The following is a 23827-nucleotide window of genomic DNA, read 5'->3' as shown; positions in this document are numbered from 1 at the left end:
TACCCAAATACTCCCATCCCCTCTCAGGTAATTTGACCTCTTTTTGTTTACAGTGCGGGGCGGTGGGGTTGGGTGTGAGGTAGCGAGAGGGCAGACGTACAGCTGCTTTCCATCCCAGGAGTCAACCCCATGTCTCACTGGCTAGGATAACAGCGAATAATACAAGGTTCATTTTATAACTGTGATTGGTGTTCACTTCGGGAAACCCATCTTCGCAAACTTTGGTCCGCCGCGATCGCTAAGTTGATCAGCAGTTCGGCGACTCCCAGGAGGCTGGGGCTGCCCGGGCCCCGCGCGCCCGCGGCCGCCGCCACCCCCGCCGCCCCTGGGGCGCGCGCCTGTGCCCAGCCCCCGCCTGCACCGCCGCGCCGCTCCGGAGCCGGGCTGCGGTCACCGAGCGCCCGGGCACGGATGCGGGCGCCTGCCCGGGGTCGGCCAGGAGAGCGCGAGCCGGGCGCCGGGGGCTTCGCGCCGGCTGCCGGGGCCCGGCGCGCTCGGCTGGGAAACTTCTCCGGGCGCGAGGCCGGAGCTCAGCGCGGGGCCGGGGAAGGCCAGGTAAGGAGGGAGCCGGGGCGCCTCGGCCGCCTCTCTCCCGCCGCCGTCCGCACCCTCACACCTGCCAACGCCGGGTCCGCTCGCCGGGCGAGGCCTCTGTGCTGGCCCCGCCCCCGCGTGGGGACCGCTCGCCGCAGACCCCCGGCAGCGCCGGTGCTTCGCCGCCGGTGCTACTGCGCGCGCCGCTCCGCCGCCGGGCTCCAGCCACGCTCGAGCCAGCGGCTAGCCCCGGGTCCGCGGGGCGCCGCTCGAGCTTGGCGGTCGTGGGGGGATCGCTGCTGCGGGTCGGCGCGCGGGCCCTGGGCGCTCGGGTCGTCCTCGCATAGAGGTGAATCTTCCTCCCACCTCTGCTGTTGGTCCCACTCTTGCCCCGGGCACCTTGGAGTCCCCCCAAAAGGCCGGATTTTCGAGGGAGAAAAGCTGCTTCTGGGGGCCCTGATATCTTTAGGTTGGCCTTGGGGAAGTCGGGCAGCGGCGGGAAGTTTCCTTCTGCAAAGGGTCTGACTAGGGGCAGGGTTTCACGCTGAGTTGGGGACCGAGAAAGCTACCTCATCCAAGGTCACGCTGACCTGTTTACTCTATTTGGGGAATGCCCCTGAAAAAAAAAAGGGAAGGAAGGAAAGAAAAAGACGTTTGAAAACCACTAAATTACCTCCTCACCAAGGTCGGTTACAGAGGTATGATACATTTTGAGGGTCTGTATTTTAAGAAAAGATTAAAGGCACAGAATCAAATACAGTAATAGGACTATGGCCAAAAAAAAAAATTGTTTTAGTCAGGAGATATTTTGCAAAAAGTTCTATATGTAAATAAATGGAAAGGTAGAATTAGAAACCCACTTTTCTACATAACCGAATTTGATTTTCTAAACTTCTAGAATGTGACAGCCTTCCTTCCTGACGTTTCACTCCAACTTTTGTGGTTCGGTATTTTCAGTTTGCAAGCTTGCACACTGCAATTGAGTTTTATGAAAGCCTTAAAAAAATTATTGCTCTCTGTTCATACTAAAGTTTGGTGGCTATTTTCTTTTCTGTTATTTTTAATACCAAGGACTGTTGCATGAACATATCCCTGGTGTGACAGTACAGGAACTTGGCATTGTTCTTTATGGCAAGAGAAAACCAAACAAGAACTACCTGAAACAAAATATAAACAAAACAAAAATTGGATCTCCTTCCACATTTGCAAAATGAAGAGGTCTGGCTGATCCCAGATGATCTTTAAGCCTCTTTCCTTCTCTGGGAGACTGGGATTGTCTTTTGAAGAGTCTGGGATACAAATATTAAGTGAAATCTAGAGTAAGATGTTATCTGTCCTAAAATTTTATACATATAAACTGGGAGACATTTGATAATTGAGTTTCTTTAATCTCATCAGTCTCTCAAAATAGCTGAATCATTGTGCATCCTGGGTTTCTAAATGGTGATATTCTATGTTATTAAATAAAAATGTGTCATGGGAAGCCCAAATCCCATGCTTCTTATCACAAGACTGACTAATAGGGTTGACACACTGGAGCATTCACGTCTGCTTATTTTGAAACAGTCCCCAGGAAAGATCAAGAATGGTTATGAAGCACTTGCTGTAGTGTGTGAGCATAACAACACATAGCGACATGACAGGCAAGAAGTTTTGAAACAGCTTTGGAAAATATCCAGGATAGATTTGCAAGCCTGCAAATTGCGATTGAAATCTTTTTTTCTAATTATGGGTGTTGGTCAGCTGGGATTATGAGCTATAGAGAATAAGTAAGAATTTACAAGAGTATATTGAGTCATTAATGTGATTTTGTTTTTTAAAGAAAAGGGGAAAATATTTCCCTCTTTTATCTAAGTAGACAAAAATGTCTTAAAGTGAAATTTACAACCGGTTATTTTATAAATTAAATAAATAACCAAAAGTTGCTGACTTAAAGTTCCTGTAACAATGCTGGATCCTCCTCCAGCCCAGAGAATTCAGGGATCAATTCACACAGACCCAAAGTGAGATCTTCTCATTTTGTGCTTTTCAGCAGAATAACCTCTAGTGACTGTCACACACACTCTGAAATTGGCGGGGGAGGAGGGATTTACGGTCTAGAAAATGGTCTATAGCAGCTGAGTCTATAGAAGAACTTTCATCTCTCTGAGCCTCATTTTCCATTCTGAACAATGCTGATAATACTATTTGGGTTGCAGAGTTGTTGTGACTCCTAAGTGGGTCAGCATAGGCAAGAGCCAGTGTCTGGCACATAATAAGAGCACAGCTCATCTTAGTTCTCCCTGTCTTTCTGAGTAGGTGTTTGTTTATTGACTGAACAAACTGTAGGTTGAACAGTAGGTCACAATTTTTTGCTTTTGATTTCAGAAACTCCATGTGGCAAAATCTTGACAATTGTTGAATCTTGGTAATGGGTATATAGGGATTCATTATATATTATTTTCTCTGTTTTGGAATATGTTTAAAATTATTCATCAGAACAAAAATTTAAGAGTGAATCTGAACAAAACCCCACCTTATAAGATATATTTCTAATCTAGCATTTCATTTTTAATTGGAATTTTTAAAATTATTCTATATGGACAGGAAAAAAAATACAATTATATAGAGTGAATGGATGGGTGGGGAATGATACTGGAGAGCAATCCGTGGTGATCTTCAATTTTTTGTGAAAATTTTTTTTATTTTAAAAGGATCCAAAAATATCACATGATATTTGTTAATTCTGGTTGTTGGATTCATGGATTTTTATTCTCTGAAATTTTTGTATTTAAAAATTCTCAAATTAATATAAAACCACCTTTTGGTTTTGTAAGAGTATTATAAAGGAAGCAGGTACTTCTCTGGTGGGTGGTGCAGTGGTTAAGAATCCACCTGCCGGCACAGGGGACATGGGTTCAATCCCTGGTCCAGGAAGATCCCACATGCTGCAGAGCAACTAAGCCCATGCACCACAACTACTGAGCCTGCATTCTAGAGCCGCAAGCCACAACTACTGAGCCCACGTGCTACAACTACTGAAGCCCTGTGCCCTAGAGCCTGCGTGCCAAACTACTGAAGCCCGCGCACTCTAGGGACCACGTGCCACAACTACTGAAGCCTGCACACCTACAGCCCGTGCTCTGCAACGAGAGAAGCCACCGCAATGAGAAGCCCATGCACTGCAAGGAAGAATAGGCCCTGCTGCTCGCCACAACTAGAGAAAGCCCTTGCGCAGCAATGAAGACCCAACACAGCCAAAAAAATAAATAAATAAAAAATAAAGTAAGCAAACAATTCAGATATGTGCAAAGAAAAAAGTAGTGTCTCACCATACAAGAATAACCACCCTTAAGATTAAGTGAAGATCATTCCATATGTCTTTTTTGCATTTATACAACCAGAAGGATACAGACACATTACTGTGTAATGTGGTACTCCAATGACGCATATAATGTTTGGGGGTTTATTTGTCTGTTTGCTTTTGGTGTTTGATGGAAGTTCTAAAAAACAAGTTTGTTTGCATTTTGGTTTTCAAGACTTTAGACTGTCTTTTAAAATGTAGCATTTATTTTAAAATTCGATATGCAACAACTGACTTTAAATGAGTTTTAAGTAGCTTAAGTTTTTTGCATATAAGACATACTTTTAGATTATTTTAGATCTCATAATTTGAAGCTGGGTTTTAATTATGTCAACATTTGAAATTCACTAAAATGCAAGCCCCATGAGGGCAGGAATTTATTGAATTACTGCGTATGTTAATTAGTAATATTTTCCTGGCCATTTGAAAGTTGATGATGCAGTCAATTATGCTATAATGCTTGTTTTGAAAACCAGCGTCATTCCAATGCAATTGAAATATTAGGGAACAATTTGAGCATAACACAAATTTTGCACTTGCTTATACACGATTTACTCAGCCAGAAACACCAGGTGAACACAGTAAGCTGCAACCAGCTAACTGAGCCCTGTAGGAATACACAAAATGCCAACACACAGAGACCTCAACGTCTACCAGCTACCTTGGTTCACCATGTGGTATCCTGCAAGATTGTGTTTTGCTATTCTTTTGCACTTAGGAATTTTTCTACATAAAAACACACTCATTCAACATCCCAAGAATGTTTAAGCATCTTGATTCAAAAAAGAAAAATAGTGCATGCAAAAGGAAAGCTTCAATATTGAAGAGAAGCTTGAGATAATCAAATATTTTGAAAGAATCAAGAGAATATGTAGTATTTCCTGAGCAGCAGGAATAAGGGAATAATCCACATTGCAGATCATGACAGGAAATGCACAAAAAAGAAACATCTATGGCTGGAATAAGCTCAAGTACTACAAAGTCAATAACAACGAGGCTGAAAGAAATCAAAGAAATGGAAAGATCGTTCAGCACGTGGATGGAGGACCAGTGAACAATCTTTCTCACAGCCAAAGAGAAAGCTCCTGTCTATATACGAACACTTGAAATGGTCATTCCCTGCAGAAGTGCTCCTGTTAGCACCAGTAGTGGCTGGTTTGGTGGTTTCAAACATCGTTGACCCTGGTGTGTGATCCACGTGCTCATTAAGCCCGAAAAAATGACAAAGGAAAGATTATAGCCAATTAGCTAGCACACATGAACTTAATAGGTGTGTTTGCCAGGAAGGAAAATGAGAACCTGAAGTAAATAAACATAGAAAAAGTGAGTTCATTTGTTGCATGTAGGACACTTGGAGGAGAGGTAAGTGAAGGTGTCTACCTTGGATGCATATCAAGAAAAAACTGTTAATGCATTCGTGATTCCAGGTTCTCTTGCATCTTTCATCAGGAATCTTAGGTGAACTTACTGCTTGACATGATAACAGGTGATCAAAGGTGAATGGCTTCCTGCTTATGCCTTTAACCATTTCCAGGACATGGAAAGTCAGAAGAACTTGAAGCAGAGTATGGGGGTTGTTTGTTTAAAGCAATCAAATGATGAGCTTGAGAAGGAGAGGTTTACTGCTGTGTCTTCAAATTAAGAATTATAGGGCACTGCATGATTCAACATAGGACCCAACCTATCCTTCTGTTGCTCCAAAAATTGTAATTTCTTTTTTTTCTCTTTTTTTGGCTGCGTTGGGTCTTCGTTGCTGCCCTCTTGTTTTCCAGATATGACTGAAGACCTGTTACCACCTGATTTTCCTAATTTAAATCTAGCAAGGATTGAGTGTCTTCTGCTCCACAGACCTATATTCCAAGTCGTCATAGAATGTAGATTATTAGATTAATGGAAAGCCTCATGTATAGTTAGTATTGGTGTATACCGTGTGTGTATTCATTTTCTATTGCTTTGTAACAAATTACCACAAACTTAGTGGCTTAAAACAACATAAATTTATTATCTCACAGTTTTTATGAGTCAGAAGTCCAGGCACAGCTAAACTGGATCCTCAGCTCAGGGCCTCACAAGCTTGCAATCCAGGTGTCAGCCACACTGCACCCCTCATTTGGAGTCCAGGGTCCTTTTCCAAGCTTTTTAGGGTGCTGGCAGAATTCAGCTCCTTGTGGTTGTAGGACTGATTATCCTGGTATCTGTTGGTTGGGTACTTCTTTCAGCTCACAGATACTGCCTGCAGTTCCTTGCCTTGTGGCCCCCATAGGCATGTCATAGCATGGTGTCTGCTTTATTCTAGGCCAGTAAGAATATGTTTGTCTAATTTCCAATCCCTCTCAAGTCCTACAGTGGAGTGTTATATAACTTAACATAATCGCAGTGGTGACTACTCCAGCACCATTGGCCATATAATGTTAACTAATCAAGGGAGCATCTGTCCCATGCCATTCACAGGTTCTGCCCAGACTCAAGGGAAGGGGATTATAGGGCATGCACACAAGCAGGGCAGGAATCTTAGAATTCTCCCTACCACCGTACATGATAAAGTGAGAAAGCAAACATGGCTGAAGATAATCAAGTGTGACTTTAGCTGAGACAAGAGAATCAGAGAAGCCCTTTGTAGCCTGTGGGCATGGTATGAAAAGTCAAAGGCATACTCCAGCCTAGAAGCCTAGTGGTACATGAAGAGACTTAGGCATGATGTGCAAATAAAGGCTGGTGTGGACCTTCTGGAATCCAGAAGGCCACAATCCAATCTCCAGCATAAAATTTATAAGATTGTCTGTCTGAGATTTACAGTGTATACCATGAGGTATCATCAGAAGATGAAATGATAAAACAAGACCATGTAATATAATTGCTTAGAAAAGTAGAATTCTCCTAAGGGAAAAGGAAAAAGTAGTGCCTTCCTTGGTAGGATAAAGAGGCCAAGAGCTGTAGTGGAGCTGGCCATCTTTTTAGGCAGAAACCAGATGGTGACACATCTATGCCTTGGATAACATCTGACTGTAGCATATGAATACTGTAGCCAATATCATTTACATTGATATCAACTCTTTGCTCTTAATCTTAGATAATTCTTCCATATTTATACATTTATATGCTATACATATGCACTGTTTGCACAGCATCATGTCAAGTCTTTTCATTTCCTCTCTCTTATTGCTTGAGAGGCTCTAGACCAACACTGTCCAAGAGAAATATAATGCAAGCCACATATGTAATTTAAAATTTTCTAGTAGCAACATTAAAAAATAAGAAGAAATGGGTGAAATTAGCTTTAATAACATGTTTTATTTAATCCAGTATTTCTAAAACATTATCATTTCAACATGTAACCAATATAAAAATTATTCACGACTTATTCCTTATCTTCGTACTAAGTCTTCGCAATCCCTTGTGCACAGCACATCTTACTTCAGACCAGCCATATTTCAGGGGCTCAACAGCCACATGTGGCTCCTGGCTCCTGCAATAGCCAGCACACCCCTAGAATTCTAAGGCCTCTGATCATGGGCATTTCATTTCAACTCTCATTTCTCTTTGTACTCAACTTTCTAGATAGTCTTGCCAGCTCCAGTCCTTACTCAGGATTGTCCTGTGTTATTACAAGACAACTGTTACATACCCCTCCATCCTGCCCCTTATCTTCTGTTGTGAACTCTGTTGCTAGACCAAGTGCATCAGGTTAACCATGACTCAAAATGAGTCCCCCTTTCCTCTGATTTCTTTCCGAGCTTCGGGAAAGAAAGGGATGAAAGGAAGATGAAAGCATCTTCATCCCTTTTCTGTTCCTCTGTCTCAGTAGAGACACATCTTCCTTTCATTTCTTCCTCATGGTCTAATATATGCTTTCCTTTCTTCTTAGTCCAACACCTAAGCCATTGATTCAGGTATTGATCACATCTCACTTGGATTTCCTGGCTTATTAACCTGCTTGTTCCAAAACTATATTCTACACACTGCTTTTCTCCCTGAGCATTGTTATCATTGCTATATAAAAAATACTTAAAATATATACCCCAACTGAGAGAATAAGCAAATTATGACACTTTAAAAAGGAAAATATATATAATGGGCAATATAATATATAGTGGAAGCCGTGTAGACCGATAATAAAGGCCATAAAAACTCAGAACCTAGAAGGTGCACTTCAGCCACCATGTTAAGGAAAGGAAACCTTGAGCCCCCTTGGAGATGACTGGTGAGGAAGAAAAATGCCTCCTGACCTGAGCAAAGCATGGAAATGAAGACACACAAGAGAAAATGGGCCTTTCCAGCCCTTTAAACATAAGCATAAGGGCTTCCCTGGTGGCTCAGTGGTTAAGAATCTGCCTCCCAATGCAGGGGACACGGGTTCAAGCCCTAGTCTGGGAAGATCCCACATGCCACAGAGCAACTAAGCCCATGTGCCATGACTACTAAGCCTGCGCTCTGGAGCCCGTGCTCCGCAACAAAAGAAGCCACTGCAATGAGAAGCCTGTGCACCGCAACGAAGAGTGGCCCTTGCTCACCGCAACTAGAGAAAGCCTGTGCGCAGCAACAAAGACCCAACGCAGCCATAAATAAAATAAATTTTTAAAAAATAATAATAAGGATTAAAATTCAGACCCTTTACTCTACAGAATGTTCTGGTGTCTCTCAACCCTATCCCCCTAAAAGTTTGTAACCCTGATTGCATAACAAAATCCCTGGGAATTTTGTGAAAAAATTCCAGTGTCTGGGCCCTACCACAGTTCTTAAATAATTAAACAATCTCTAGAGTTGGGCCCCAGTCATAAACCTGGTGTTAAGATCTGCAGTCGTAATTCAGTTCTGCCCCTCAGCTCTACATGTTGACCTATGCTAGGAATAATGTTCTATTTCTTATCATGGAGAGTTGTGTTATTTTAGAGCTAAAAGGAACCGTACATTATTTGTCCAACTCTTTCATTTTATCAATGAGGAAGCAGGTCTGGGAAGCTTAAAATCACACGCTGTTTAGGGGCACAGCTAAGACTAGGACTCTTCTCCTAAGTTGTAATGCCAACTGGACAGACTAGATAGCAGAACGGTGCACGGACACCAGCACTACAGCCATGGACAGACAACTAGGGATCAGGGAACGTTATATGGAGTAACCAGCATGGGAGGACAGCCAGTGGTCAGCCAGGAATGGACACAGCTGAGGCTCTGCAAGCAAGGATAATTCAAAGATCCTTCAGGAACAAGATAAAATAATGGCTCTCAAACTGTAGTGTGCGTAAGAATCAACTGGGAGCCTGTCAGAAATGCATCTTTCTAGGGCTTCCCAGGTGGCGCAGTGGTTGAGAGTCCGCCTGCCGATGCAGGGGACGCAGGTTCGTGCCCCGGTCTGGGAAGATCCCACATGCCGCAGAGTGGCTGGGCCCGTGAGCCATGGCCGCTGAGCCTGTGCGTCCGGAGCCTGTGCTCCGCGGCGGGAGAGGCCACAGCAGTGAGAGGCCCGCGTACCGCAAAAAAAAAAAAAAAAAAAAGAAATGCATCTTTCTGGGTCCCTTCCTGGCTCAGTAGTTCTGGGGTGGGGCCAGGGAAGGAGCATTTTAACAAGCCACCGAGGTGATTCTTTTTTTTTTTTAAGATTATAAAGTTTTTTAAAATTTTTTTAACGTTTTTATTGGAGTATAATTGCTTTACAATGGTGTGAGTTTCTGCTGTATAACAAAGTGAATCAGCTATACATATACATATATCCCCATATCTCTTCCCTCTTGCGTCTCCCTCCCACCCTCCCTATCCCACCCCTCTAGGTGGACACAAAGCACCGAGCTGATCTCCCTGTGCTATGCGGCTGATTCCCACTAGCTATCTATTTTACATTTGGTAGTGTATATACGTCATGCCACTCTCTCACGTCGTCCCAGATTACCCTTCCCCTTCCCCATGTCCTCAAGTCCATTCTCTACTGGGTCTGCGTCTTTATTCCTGTCCTGCCCCTAGGTTATTCATGACCTTTTTTTTTTTTTTTTTAGATTCCATATATATGTGTTAGCATACAGTATTTGTTTTTCTCTTTCTGACTTACTTCACTCTGTATGTCAGACTGTAGGTCCATCCACCTCACTACAAATAACTCAATTTCTTTTCTTTTTATGGCTGAGTAATATTCCATTGTATATATATGCCACATCTTCTTTATCCATTCATCTGTCGATGGACACTTAGGTAGCTTCCATGTCCTGGCTATTGTCTCTTTTTGAATTATGGTTTTCTCAGGGTATATGCCCAGTAGTGGGATTGCTGGGTCATATGGTAATTCTATTTTTAGTTTTTTAAGGAACCTCCATAATGTTCTCCATAGTGGCTGTATCAATTTACATTCCCATCAACAGTGTATGAGAGTTCCCTTTTCTCCACACCCTCTCCAGCATTTATTTTTTGTAGATTTTTTGATGATGGCCATTCTGACCGGTGTGAGATGATATCACATTGTAGTTTTGATTTGCATTTCTCTAATGATTAGTGATGTTGAGCATCCTTTCATGTGTTTGTTGGCAATCTGTATATCTTCTTTGGAGAAATGTCTATTTAGGTCTTCTGCCCATTTTTGAATTGGGTTGTTTGTTTTTTAGATATTGAGCTGCATGAGCTGCTTGTAAATTTTGGAGATTAATCCTTTGTCAGTTGCTTCATTTGCAAATATTTTCTCCCATTCTGAGGGTTGTCTTTTCGTCTTGTTTATGGCTTCCTTTGATGTGCAAAAGCTTTTAAGTTTCATTAGCTCCCATTTATTTATTTTTGTTTTTATTTCCATTTCTCTAGGAGGTGGGTCAAAAAGGATCTTGCTGTGATTTATGTCATAGAGTGTTCTGCCTATGTTTTCCTCTAAGAGTTTGATATTGTCTGGCCTTACATTTAGGTCTTTAATCCATTTTGAATTTATTTTTGTGTATGTTGTTAGGGAGTGTTCTAATTTCATTCTTTTACATGTAGCTGTCCAGTTTTCCCAGCACCACTTATTGAAGAGGCTGTATTTTCTCCATTGTATATTCTTGCCTCCTTTATCAAAGATAAGGTGACCATATGTGCGTGGGTTTATCTCTGGGCTTTCTATCCTGTTCCATTGATCTATATTTCTGTTTTTGTGCCAGTACCATACTGTCTTGATTACTGTAGCTTTGTAGTATAGTCTGAAGTCAGGGAGCCTGATTCCTCCAGCTCCGTTTGTCTTTCTCAAAATTGCTTTGGCTATTCGGGGTCTTTTGTGTTTCCATACAAATTGTGAAATTTTTTGTTCTAGTTCTGTTAAAAATGCCAGTGGTAGTTTGACAGGGATTGTGTTGAATCTGTAGATTGCTTTGGGTAGTATAGTCATTTTCACAATGTTGATTCTTCCAATCCAAGAACATGGTATATCTCTCCATCTACTTGTATCATCTTTAATTTCTTTCATCAGTGTCTTATAATTTTCTGCATACAGGTCTTTTGTCTCCTTAGGTAGGTTTATTCCTAGGTATTTTATTCTTTTTGTTGTAGTGGTAAATGGGAGTGTTTTCTTAATTTCACTTTCAGATTTTTCATCATTAGTGCATAGGAATGCAAGAGATTTCTGTGCATTAATTTTGTATCCTGCTACTTTACCAAATTCATTGATTAGCTCTAGTAGTTTTCTGGTAGCATCTTTAGGATTCTCTATGTATAGTATCATGTCATCTGCAAACAGTGACAGCTGTACTTCTTCTTTTCCGATTTGGATTCCTTTTATTTCTTTTTCTTCTCTGATTGCTGTGGCTAAAACTTCCAAAACTATGTTGAATAATAGTGGTAAGAGTAGGCAACCTTGTCTTGTTCCTGATCTTAGTGGAAATGGTTTCAGTTTTTCACCATTGAAGATGATGTTGGCTGTGGCCAGGTGATTCTGATGGAAGTGATCTGGGCACACCTGCTGGGAAGCACTAAACACTAATCTAAGGAACAAGATTGTTGTTGGCTTCCAGAGACTGGCTTCTTGGCCACTGGAAAGTGAAGACTTAAGGATGGGTTAGTTCTGGGTCTATACCTGCCAGCAGTAGGTGGCCAGGACACAAGATAGGGAAGAATGATAGAGATCACTCCTACAGAAATGAGTAAATTTAGAATTTACAGTATAAGGATGGTTCGTCTTCAACTGTAATCCTCTGCGGGAAAGAAAACTTTTGAAAACTGTATTCTCCAAATGGCTCAGCTCTATAACATACAAGCAACAAATACAGCAATGGCATTTCTATGTTATTTAAAACTTTGCTAAGAATTTTTAATAAAGATTTTCCCATCTGAATCTTCCAGCACCCTTTAAAGTGGACAGAATAGGTGATATTACCTCTGCTTTACTGATGAATAAATATGTCTGAGTTCATCTACATAGCAGGGAGGAAACTGAGGCCTACATTTTCTAAATCCTGGTACTGTGGAAGCAGAATGATGCAGTTTAAACTGTGAGTTTCAGAGTCAGGCAGACCTGGATGGAATCTTAGTTCCAATATGAGTAGTGCGGTAACCTTGAACAGCTTACTTGCCTTCTCTGAGTCGTCTCATCTGTGAGATGGAGATAATAGTACTTTCCTCATGGGGTTGTGCAGGTTAAATGAGATAATTTTTCAAATATGTCTGGCACATAGTTGCTGAATAAGTGCAGCTCCTTAAAGATAAGCAGAGAGGGCTTCCCTGGTGGCGCAGTGGTTGAAAGTCTGCCTGCCGATGCAGGGGACATGGGTTCGTGCCCCGGTCCAGGAGGATCCCACGTGCCGCAGAGCGGCTGGGCCTGTGAGCCATGGCCGCTGGGCCTGCGCGTCCGGAGCCTGTGCTCCACAACGGGAAAGGCCACAGCAGTGGGAGGCCTGCATACTGCAAAAAAAAAAAAAGCAGAGAAAACTAGCTTTTTTTTTTTTTTTCAAAACAACATAAACTTATTCTCTCGTAGTTCTGGAGGCCAGAAGTCTGAAATCATGGTATTGGTAGGTGTACTCCTTCCAGAAGCTCTAAGGGAGATTCTGTTCCTTGCCTCTTCCAGTGTCTGGTGGCTGTCGGCATTCCTGGATTTATGGCTGCATCACTCCAGTCTCTGCCTCTGTGGTCACATTGCTTCCTCCTCTTCTATCCTCCTCTTCTATCTGCATCCTCTGTGTGTCTCTTATAAGAACAAGTGCCATTGGATTTGGCCCATCCAAGTAATCTAAGATGGTCTTCTCATCCGGAGATCCTTAACTTAGTTATATCTACAAAGACCTTTTTTCCAAATAAGATTACATTCACAGCTTCCAGCGATTAGGGCATGATCATATATATTTGGGGGCAAAAACTAGCTTTAAGTTCATGATTATTTCCTACATGGAACACATACCAAAGTTGGGATATGATTCCAATTAATGAGTAGAATATTCATGGAATTTTGATCTTCTTCGTTGCCTAGCAACCCAAACTAACACAATACCACATGCTACCAGAGTTGTTTTAATCAGATCAGGAATTCAACTGCTCTTAAGGAACTGAACGTTCTAAAAAGACAGAAGGATTCTCCTATGAATTTGGAGTTGTGCCAGACATCTTAAATAAGTGATGTCCCAATCCCTCAGTCAAGGTCTCCTCCACTTCTGTTCCCTTAGGTGACAGAAGATGTTAGAACATCTGTTGAATTGGATAGAGAGTGGGGATGGAAAAGGCGGAGTGGGCTTGTACCTCTATACCAGTGCGTTCAATCCACATTCACTGAGTGCCAAGGGTCAGAAGTACAAAAACATTAGTCTTTGCCCCTTAAGAATTCTGGAATCTAGAAAAGGAAGTGAGTCAATGTTGAATAATAATACAGCAGATTACTTCATGAGTGCCTTTCTATGTCTGTGTCCCTGGCAGTATTCTAAGCATTATGGATTGAGCAGTACAAGCAGATATAGCAGGTCTCAAATATCCACTGTTAGGATTATTATTTTACTGCCAAGCTGTCCTGGCAGAATATCCCACTGGTCTCCCAACACATTAAATCAGACTCACAACCTTGAAAGACACATTGCCTGCTAGAGAGGGCATGAAGCTGAGTGGAGGACTGGAACTTCCACCCTGTGACTTACTGCCTCCTTTCCCTGAAGCAAGTTACCTAACCTGTCCGATGCCCCCCCTTGCTCATCTGTAGGCTGAGCGTGGTGCCTGAGATCCTGCCTCCCTCACAGCAGTAAGTGTGATGCCGCGAGGTAACAAATGTCCACGTTCTGAACCGATAACTGCCATTTCTGAGCTGATCTTCATCAGTTTGCCACCCAGTTTAGATCACATTTCACTGAGCATCTTTGTGCCTGCCTTTACGTTTCCTTATTCCCTAGGACTCAGGGTCTTACAATGTAAAGAGCAAACCTGGAAATATTTTGTTTATTTGCCCTTTAATTTGTCTCCGTCACTTGTATCCCCATGTGTTAACTTCTTTTGCAGGGAAGACCCACTTTATTGCTTAAGAAATCCATTGTGCTCCTTTGGCATTTCAGCATTTATTTACCCCAAAACATGACTTAAGGCCTACAGGCTTTTCAAGCAGCCAGCTGGTTGATGAATCATGTGCGGCATTCGTATAGTGCTGCTGGCACATGTCAGAGGAACACTCAGGCTCATCACCTGCCCCTGTCAGTTCTTCCTCTTCTAATAAAGTACATCTGTTTTGGTGACTGAATAAAAACACACCAAGCAGAGAAAGGCTGGGTGTGGAGTAATTTAATCAGGGCAAGTCAGCACTCCCTGTTGAGTGAGACGGTGTCAAGGATAGGAAGATGGCTTGGTAGCAGCTTATTGAAACAGAAGCCGACTGGGAAGGGCCGGAAACACAGTTCCTCATATAATCATAATGGGTCACACTCCAGGAATGTAGGTGGCCCAGTATATCCCCCAAGTCAAGAGTTGAAGGGGACAAGATTCCCATAAGCTCCCTTCTGAATTGCCACAAACATTTTACGTGGCCTCTCCCTGTTAGCATCATTTTAACAATTTGTTGAGGATTATAAATTTTTCAGGAAGTTCAAACCCAAGTTCAGAGCTCTACTGGCGGTGCTTTTTAATATTGGCTTCATGGCTGTGCTTGGCATCCTAAGGAACTGATGAATTTCAAATACCCAAGTTTTAAAAGTTAAACAGCAGGGGGACTGACATTTGCAGTCTGCATTTCACAGTTGTCACTACTCATTGTATTTTTTAAAAACGTTTCTTTGTTTTGAATGTGCAGTAATATATAATTTTGTGTTTTGTTTAAAGAGGAGAAATGAAACATATTCAGCATGCCAGTCTGCCTTGAATCTCATCTCTCACAGAGAGATGTGTGGAGCGATAATTAGAGGGATGCAGACTGTGTAAAATGTATTTGAAAGCAGCACGAGTAGAAATAACAATATGGTTGTAAGTTATAGGTCTGTGTTGTTGTTTCTTTTTTTCATGATTCACCTGGTGATGTTCTTTTTTTTTTTTTTTTTTTTTTTGCGGTACGCGGGCCTCTCACACTTGTGGCTTCTCCCGTTGCGGAGCACAGGCTCCGGACGCACAGGCTCAGTGGCCATGGCTCACGGGCCCAGCCACTCCGCGGCCTGTGGGATCTTCCTGGACTGGGGCACGAACCCGTGTCCCCTGCATCGGCAGGCGGACTCTCAACCACTGCGCCACCAGGGAAGCCCTGGTGATGTTCTTAATGTCATTACTTGCTGAGAAGAGAATCACTGTCCAAGATGAAAAACCAGGAACTTCAGCAGCAGCAGCTTCTTTCTTTTCATTTCTAGTTCTGTTGGTAGCAACACTATTCCTTTTTTCACTTCAGCTAAGTCATTTTCACCTCTGTTTGTGTACTTTTTTCCTATGAGACAAGATCTATGATATCTGATATTTTATTAACAGGTGTTCTGGAAAAATCCATCTCAAGATAAAAACACTAAATATAGCACACAAGTTCAAGGTTCTTGAATGTTATTTTGGTTTCAAAAAAGTCAATCTAACGAATGCCTCACACTGAAACCATTTATTGTTAAGAAACCTGGTGATAAATGATACAGCTCTGTCATCATGGTTAAATCTCTCCTGAGTCAGATCACATATTAGCATTTATACCATATGGCTGAAAGGGTAGAGAATATATGTGCAGAGGAACAAGTCGCTAACATTTTTGACCATCTGGTAAATAAATGTGTAAGTAGCAAGAATTTTACTATTATTTATTTAGTTATATGGATGCAAACTTTAACCTGAAATAGCCTCTAATACAGTGAAGGAGAACTGAATTTTTATTTCTCGAATAATTTAGATCTAATTAATTAAACATTTTCACAGTCTACTATGTGCCCTTAAAATCTGACTCCTAATTGTGTGTTTCTTATGTTTATTGATTTATTAGGGCTCCTTCCAGTGCCTGATTTAAAATATCTCTCATGGGAGACCACACGATTGGATTTAGCATACAGGCTCAAGTCCTGAAGTTCTGCTCTGCCACCAACCACTGTGTGGCCTTGGATAAATTACTTGGCCTCTCTGAGCTTCGAATTCTTCACCTATAAAGAGTGAATAACGTATTGTCAAACAGTATCTCTAAAAGGGTGGGCCATGGAAGACCATGGATCGATGCATCAAAATCATGTGGGGAGCTTGTTCAAAATACCAACACTTAGGCTCCACCCTCAGAGATTCTGACTCAGTATATCCAGAAACAGTCTATGAATCTGCTTATTTAGTCACTGTCCCAAGAGATTCTGAGGTATACCGAATTACTCTTCCAGGGAGCAGCTGATTATAGCGCTTATTAGCTTTCTTGAAAAATAGGTAGTTAGTTAATTGTAACAAATACTAAAATTTCTGTAAATAATTTATTATTATTAATAAGCCTAACTCTGAAATATGCATTTTTATATCCTAGAAATTTAACACTTTCAGTATTTGTGCTGAAAACATTTTAACTTCATAGAAAATAGGATGTCAACTTGAATAAGGAATGCTGATGACTCACTGAATACACTTCTCAATTCTCCTTGTTTAATTAGAATCCTTTCTGTTTTCTTCTCACACAGGAAACCACAAAATATTTCTGGGCTAGTTCTAAATCAGGAGCCCAGATGAACTTAAGGATGCTAGCATGGGATTCTTAGTTTTTCAAGATCCGTACACACCAAACCCTTAATCACCCCAACTCCAGTGTCCGGGCTTTCTCTGGTTTTGTGAAGACTGAGCAAAACTCTGATGATGGAAAAGCAAAGGACTTAATTACTTGCTTCGATATCATTCAACATCAACTGAGAAGTGAACCAGACGGTAGTACAGCCATGGAAAGAAATTCAAGTTTATGGAAGAACCTAATAGATGAACACCCCGTCTGCACCATCTGGAAGCAAGAGGCCGAAGGAGCCATCTATCATCTTGCCAGTATCTTATTTGTAGTAGGTTTCATGGGTGGCAGTGGATTCTTCGGGCTCCTTTACGTCTTCAGTTTGCTGGGGTTGGGTTTCCTCTGTTCTGCTATCTGGGCTTGGGTAGATGTCTGTGCAGCTGACATATTTTCCTGGAATTTTATATTGTTTGTCATCTGCTTCATGCGGTTCGTTCACATCGCCTATCAAGTTCACAGCATAACCTTTGCGCGAGAATTTCAGCTGTTGTACAGCTCCCTCTTCCAGCCTCTGGGGACCTCTTTGCCTGACTTCAGAACTATTGCTATGAGCTCAGAAGTGGTTACTTTGGAAAAGGAGCACTGTTATGCCATGCAGGGGAAAACCTCCATTGACAAACTCTCCCTGCTTGTTTCAGGAAGGTTTGTACTCTTGACGCTTGCATGTCTTTCCTCTTTATTCCTTACTAGCTTGTGTTTCTTTCTGCTGCATTTTCCATCTCAACACAGCCTAGTCCTGGGCAGCATTTAGCATGCTGAGGCATGAGAAAGCCCTTGACACATAAGTCATGGACAGAGGCATTTAGAGTACAGGGTATTATTTACTTGAAGCAGGTTATAATTTAGAGTCTTAATATTTCTTCACAGAAATCAAATGTATGAATCGGTTTGTCTGGATATGCTACTTGTTTCCAAGCTAATCATGAGAGTCAAGAGGATGATGCCAGCTTAAATTCATAGAATACTTATGTTAGCACGCAAAGTATTTTGAACAGATTCTGCTAGGGCATTCTTCTAAATAATAAAGAACACTTAAATTTTATAATGATCATTTTTTTCAGTAAATTCTAGCAATTGCCCACTTGCTAGAAGGGGACGTGCACTATATATAAAATTTGAAAACAGAAAGTTGGGAGGAAGAAATACTAATGTGATTATTCATGTTTTTTAAAAGGTTAAATATTTAGTTTACAGAGGTATTTCCAGTGGTACTTCTTTATGTTCTTCAGTGTTCTCCTGCTTAATTTAAAATCTGACTGAGTGCATTGAAACTTTTAATTGAAAGATATTATATACACAGAAATGGGCACATATCATCAATGTACAGTTTGATGAATTTTCTGATGAATCTTACCCACTGTTCCAGAATCCTAACCATGGGAGGAACAGCGGTACATAAATCTTAAAGGGGATTTTTGTCACTTATTGTAATGTATGAATTTAATATTTTGCCCTTAAAGATTTTAAAAGTCATAAAAAACATCAGAGATCGGAAATACTGTTCCATATCCTCGTCCCCAACTTAGTGCTCTCTTTCTCCTTCCCTCATAACTGATGTCCTTTGTAGGATCAGAGTGACAGTTGATGGCGAATTTCTGCATTACATCTTCCCCTTCCAGTTCCTGGATTCTCCTGAATGGGACTCACTGAAACCCACAGAGGAAGGCATTTTTCAGGTAAAGAATAACTAGGCCACGCTGTGAACACTGCCTCTTCCTGTTTAAAAACAGGCAAACAAGGAAACAGAGCAGCAGATGACATAGGAATGATTTATATTTAGCTTTGGAATGTACTTAGTATCACGCATGTCTTCCCAGTTCCGCTTGAGTCTTGCTGATTAATGTCACTTTATAGGTCCGGCAACAAGGAGAAGATTGGGTATTACATATGACAGAAAGGAGTCTGTGATAAATATTCTTAAATTTTTCTTTGCTTAACTGAGTATATGGGAATTCAAATATAATTAATTGATATTTGACTCTAAACACTGCCACCTGTCACAGTTTAGAAAAACACCAAGAACAAAAAATCTGCCCTTATTACAAAATAAGTGACTTTTAAAATTCAAAATACTGATGAATTTCAGTTGTTTTCTAGCAACAAAATGCTAAACTTACTGTCACTACTCTGCTGCCATATCTGGTAGTTTTGAAAGATAATCCTTTCAGTAGGTTCTGTCTATTATGGTATACTTCCTCTGGTTAATACATGTAACATACATGTGTGTGTATCCATGTGTGTGTCTTTGTAATACAAATTCATATACATATGCAGAATAGGTTAATTCTATTCGGTACTGCAGAAACTGCATTAGGGTTAAATGTTTACAGTCTTCAGGATTGACTTGGAAATATTTCTCTAACACTAGCCAACTTTATTATGTTTTAATATCAAGTAACTCTCACTTCACTGAAATGCAAAATCTAGATACCCACACTTAGAAAACAGATAAACTGGAGATGGGCAAAACATTGCGATTATTCATGTTATAAATTACATAGATAGTAATAAGTTTTGTAGTTTCTATTTTAACAATATATTGTGGGTTGGTAGGCTTTTTTAAAGTTAAAATCAGCACAAGAAATTCATTTAAAATTTGGGGCCAAAAACAAACCACATGGCAGGATGTTTCTTGCTTCCTCATCTCTGATTATGTGTGGTCTTATGTTCGTTTAGGTAACGCTCACAGCAGAAACTGACTGTCGATATGTGTCCTGGAGGAGAAAGAAATTGTACTTGCTCTTGGCTCAGCATCGTTACATCTCCCGCCTGTTTTCAGTTTTAATTGGCAGTGACATTGCAGATAAACTCTATGCCTTGAATGACAGGGTATACATAGGAAAAAGATACCATTACGATATCCGGTTACCCAACTTCTATCAAATGTCAAGTCCTGAAATGTCCAGATCAACCCTGACAGAACATTTTCAGAATTCCAGACGACATTGTGATGAATGACACCGCAGCCTGCAGTTTTATAACGATAAAAGACTCTCTTCATCACTCCCCGAATGAAATAGCAAAATACAGAAAATTGAGCTCACTAATATTTTTATAAATCCAACTCAGAGGCGAGATGCCACTGCCAGCTGTTTCATTCATCTCAATGTGTGCATTGTGAAGAAATTTTACAAGTTTTTTTTCTGTATTTCTCATTGGAATATATGGGGGGGCGGTGAGTAACTGTGGGCAGTTTGTCCTTTTCTGCATCAGCACTGGGAGAATGAAATTTTGCGTTCTCAAACATGTCCTCAGACTTATTCAAATCTGCTGCCTTGCCCTACTGAGTTAGTTAGGTGTTGCTTCTCAAGAAGCAGCCAGTAAGTACTCTCAGCAGGAGAGTGGGTAGCTACTGTCCACACCAGTGTTTCCAGAATTCACTTTTTGCTACAACCTCTGATGAAAGCAACATGTGTTATTGTGGTGAGCAGCAATTACTTATTTTAAATGTGAAGTTATTTAATATGACTAGAAAGCAGAATAAATGCAAGAGGTAACAGTATGCCAATCTTGAAGACTATTTTATTGCTACAAATAATTCATCCGCTTAATCATTACAGTAATGATTACAGTACCTTACAGTAATAGTCCTAATCATTACAATAACATATTTTAAAAGAGGCATTTCATGAAAAATAAAGCTGCATACTAATTACTGAGTAAAAAGAATACTTGTGAATAAATAGTAAAAATGTAGCACAGCATCTCAATTTTCCATGTTCGGCTGAAAGGGCAAGAGGGGGTGGTTTGGCTAGACAGTGAGGGACTCCTACTGAAAGCTCCACCCACCGCAAGCACGCCGCCGCAAGCATGGGTGTCTGCCTTCCAGCCATTCCTTCAGCTTTGTAAAGAGACAGATCTGATCCCTATCTGGAAAACACTGGTTTTCTGAAGCTCACGTGCAGGCCATGTTCTTTAGTAGAAAGATAATAGTATCCTACATTTAACAAGTGTATACTGAGCACCTACTGTGGCTCCAGGTGCTGATCTGGGCACTGGGAATATTTCAGGTAACAGAAATCCTATCCCTCATAGAGCTCACATTCTGGAGGTGAGGGAGACAGATAATAAAATAAATCAGAAACACCTAGAGGTAGAAAGAGAGAGTACCATGGCGAAAGCTAAATCAGGGAAGGTGGCTAGGAAAGGGCATTGCAATTTTAATAGTGGTCAAGGAAGGCCCGAGAGAGAAAGGTAATGTTTGAGCAAAGACCTGAAAGAAGCAAAGGAACGATCCATGCAGCTATTTGGGGAAAGAGCCATCTGGGCCAAAGGAGAGCAAATGAGGTCTTTAGGCAAAAGCAGGGGCGGCTGGGAGGCTGGCATGATTAGAGCCGAATGAGCACACGGGAGAGAGGGCAAAGAGGTAATATGGGGGCCTAATAAGCATGACAAGAACTTTGACTTTTATTCTGAGAATGACCAGAAGCCATTGGAGAGTTTTAAATAGAAGAGTGATGTGATCTGCCCTACGTTTTAATAGAATCACGTTGGCTAGTCTGCTGAGAATAGACTGGGGGAGATGGGGACAGGCGTGGACCTGGAAGGGGAGATCAGGGTTCAGTGTGAGATGCTTATTCAACTCTGAAGTAGAGGAAATAGTTGGAGGAGTCTAGAGTTCAAGAGAAAGGTCTGGGCTGGAGATAAAGATTTGGGGGTATTTCACCTATAGGTGATATTTAAGGCGATGAGACTAGTTGAAATGGCCAAGGGAGTGAATGTAGATTCAAAAGAAAAAATGGCCCGAGGACCTTTCCTTGGGACAGTCCCTTGTTAAGAGGACAGGGAGGTGGGAAAGAGTCAGCAGAGGGTGCAAGAAAGAGCAGTTAGTGAGGTAGGAAAAAAACCACGTGTGTGCAGTCCTGGAAGCCAAGGGAAGAAAGCGTTTCAAGAAGCGAGTGATGAGCTGCTTCAAATGTAGCCGAGTCAGGTGATGGGAAGTCTGAGAATAAACCATTGGGTTGAGCAGCATGGAGGTCACTGGTGAACTTGACAGGAGAGGTTTTAGTGGAGTGACTGGGGACAAAAACTCGACTGAAGGAGGTTGAGGGGAAATGTGAGGCAAGATGCTGGAAGAGCAAGTGTAAGTGTGTTTATCAAGTTTTGATGTGAAGGGAAACAGATATGGTTGGTAGCCTGAGCAGGAAGTGGGATCAAGAGAGAGGATGTTTTTGCTGGGTTTTTTTTTTTAAGATAAGAGAAATACCAGCATATTTGTATACTGATGGGAATGATCCAGAAGGGAAGAGTGAATTGCTGGAGTGATGACCTTGAGCAGATGAGTCAAGGTCAATAGACAATCATTAGTTAAGGAGAGAAGGCAGAGTATATGGGAGTGTAGTTGCTGGCAAATGAGAGATGTGACGGGAGCTTGTGAAAGTGCTCTCATAATTACTTCTATTTTCTCAGTGGCCTAGGAAGCAGAGTCAGCAAGGAGGATGGGGAAGAAGGGGTGGGGTTATGTAAAGTCCATTACTTTGTATGTTAGCATCTGCCGTAAGAGGGACAGTGTGACAAGGTCTGAATCATTAGTCTGGATGAGCTACTGAGCTATTCAAACTCAGCATGAACTAAACGAATAGTCAGGAGGTTCTTCTGTCTCGCAGCCACACATGGCCCTCATGGGCAGCACTTACGAGCAGACACCATGGCGGCTGTCTGCCTGGTGCCACTGGAGGCCTTCAGAAAGCACCCACGGGCTTCAGGCAAAAGCAGGAGCGGCTGGGAGGCTGGCAGGATTAGAGCCGAATGAGCACACGGGAGAGAGGGCAAAGAGGTAATATGGGGGCCTAATGGCTTCAGTGGCTTCACAGTGACTCTGGGAGTCACTGTGCATCTGTAAGACTTTGTGTGGTATGAGATATCAGAACACGGAGTACCCCAAGTAGCAGTCATACCTTAAGTTACTACCGGCTAACAACACAACAGGGTTTAATTATCAGATAGCTTTCTAACCATGAAAGTCAACTGAGAACAAAGCCAGAGAGAAATGGGATATAGACTTTCGGCTCAAATCATGTGGCAGAGGGAGGAGAAGAATATAAATACAAGTTTTCCAGAAATCGAACCATTTTTAGGATGAGGAGGAAGGAGTACAAACCTAACAGAATAAAGAGAAGCTAAGAGATGCTGTGAAACCTCTCCATCTTCGCACTTTCGTGTAGGCCTGGCACCGTCCCTCGGTATTAACAGCTCGGTTACTATCCAACACCTTGGCTGCACCCAGCTTTTCTCACTTAGCAAAATAAAAATAAAAAACCCTATAGTGACCTCTATGTCTCTACTCTGTATGTTTGCTTTGAAATGTCTACCAAACCACATTTTACTATCTCAAAATACTCTAATCAACCCAGATGGAAAGAAGAAAGCACTGATAATCCTGAAAGAGTACCCCCGAAGTGCAATATCACAGTGCATTTAAATTTAATCTCTATTAAAAATTGGGCTCAATTTAATCTTACCCTAATTGTTTCCAGCCCTAAATTCCTTTGATTCATCTATCGCTGGTAAGACAGCAATAAGATGAGGAACCAGTTGTTTCCTTGTGTTAAAAATGCTTTGCGGCTTCATATACAAAATCTGTATATGCAAAAATAAATGGAGCGCCTTGTCCACAGAGTATGAAGAATTTCAAGACCGAGACAGTAGAGCATTTATGCCAAGCGTGGGGCTCTTGTAAGCCTGGGGCTCTCTGTGACTGTATAAGTCGCAGGCCCACGCAGCTGGTGCTGGCCAAGAATGATCCCTATGACTTGAAGGAATTGGGGTGATTGCTTTGTGAAGAGCTGAGAAGTAGCCTGAGGAGGAAAGGGAGGGGCTTTGTCTTAAAATGAACCCATAAA

General features: G+C 41.7%; 1 protein-coding gene across 1 annotated transcript; it reads left to right on the top strand.

The window, feature by feature from the left end:
• The first annotated feature begins 420 nt into the window (after positions 1-420).
• POPDC3 (popeye domain cAMP effector 3) lies at positions 421-23542 on the top strand. The gene is made up of 4 exons (XM_082668766.1): positions 421-555; positions 16891-17627; positions 18553-18661; positions 19662-23542. Exons 2-4 carry the CDS (start codon positions 17143-17145, stop codon positions 19941-19943), a joined length of 876 nt encoding a protein of 291 aa, XP_082524892.1. The 5' UTR covers positions 421-555; positions 16891-17142; the 3' UTR covers positions 19944-23542.
• The last annotated feature ends 285 nt before the right edge of the window (positions 23543-23827 follow it).

Source organism: Grampus griseus (genome assembly GCF_964374135.1).
Source record: "Grampus griseus genome assembly, chromosome: 13".
Classification (NCBI taxonomy): Eukaryota; Metazoa; Chordata; class Mammalia; order Artiodactyla; family Delphinidae; genus Grampus; species Grampus griseus.
Note: the sequence above shows the minus strand (reverse complement) of the source record. Positions and strands in the feature narration are given on the sequence as shown.

Excerpts from the sequence above, each read along its gene's own strand:
- POPDC3 (XM_082668766.1), top strand. The coding sequence starts at position 17,143 with ATGGAAAGAAATTCAAGTTTATGGAAGAACCTAATAGATGAACACCCC. Across the intron at positions 17,628-18,552 it reads TCCCTGCTTGTTTCAGGAAG|GATCAGAGTGACAGTTGATG; the intron begins GTTTGTACTCTT and ends TGTCCTTTGTAG. Across the intron at positions 18,662-19,661 it reads CAGAGGAAGGCATTTTTCAG|GTAACGCTCACAGCAGAAAC; the intron begins GTAAAGAATAAC and ends ATGTTCGTTTAG.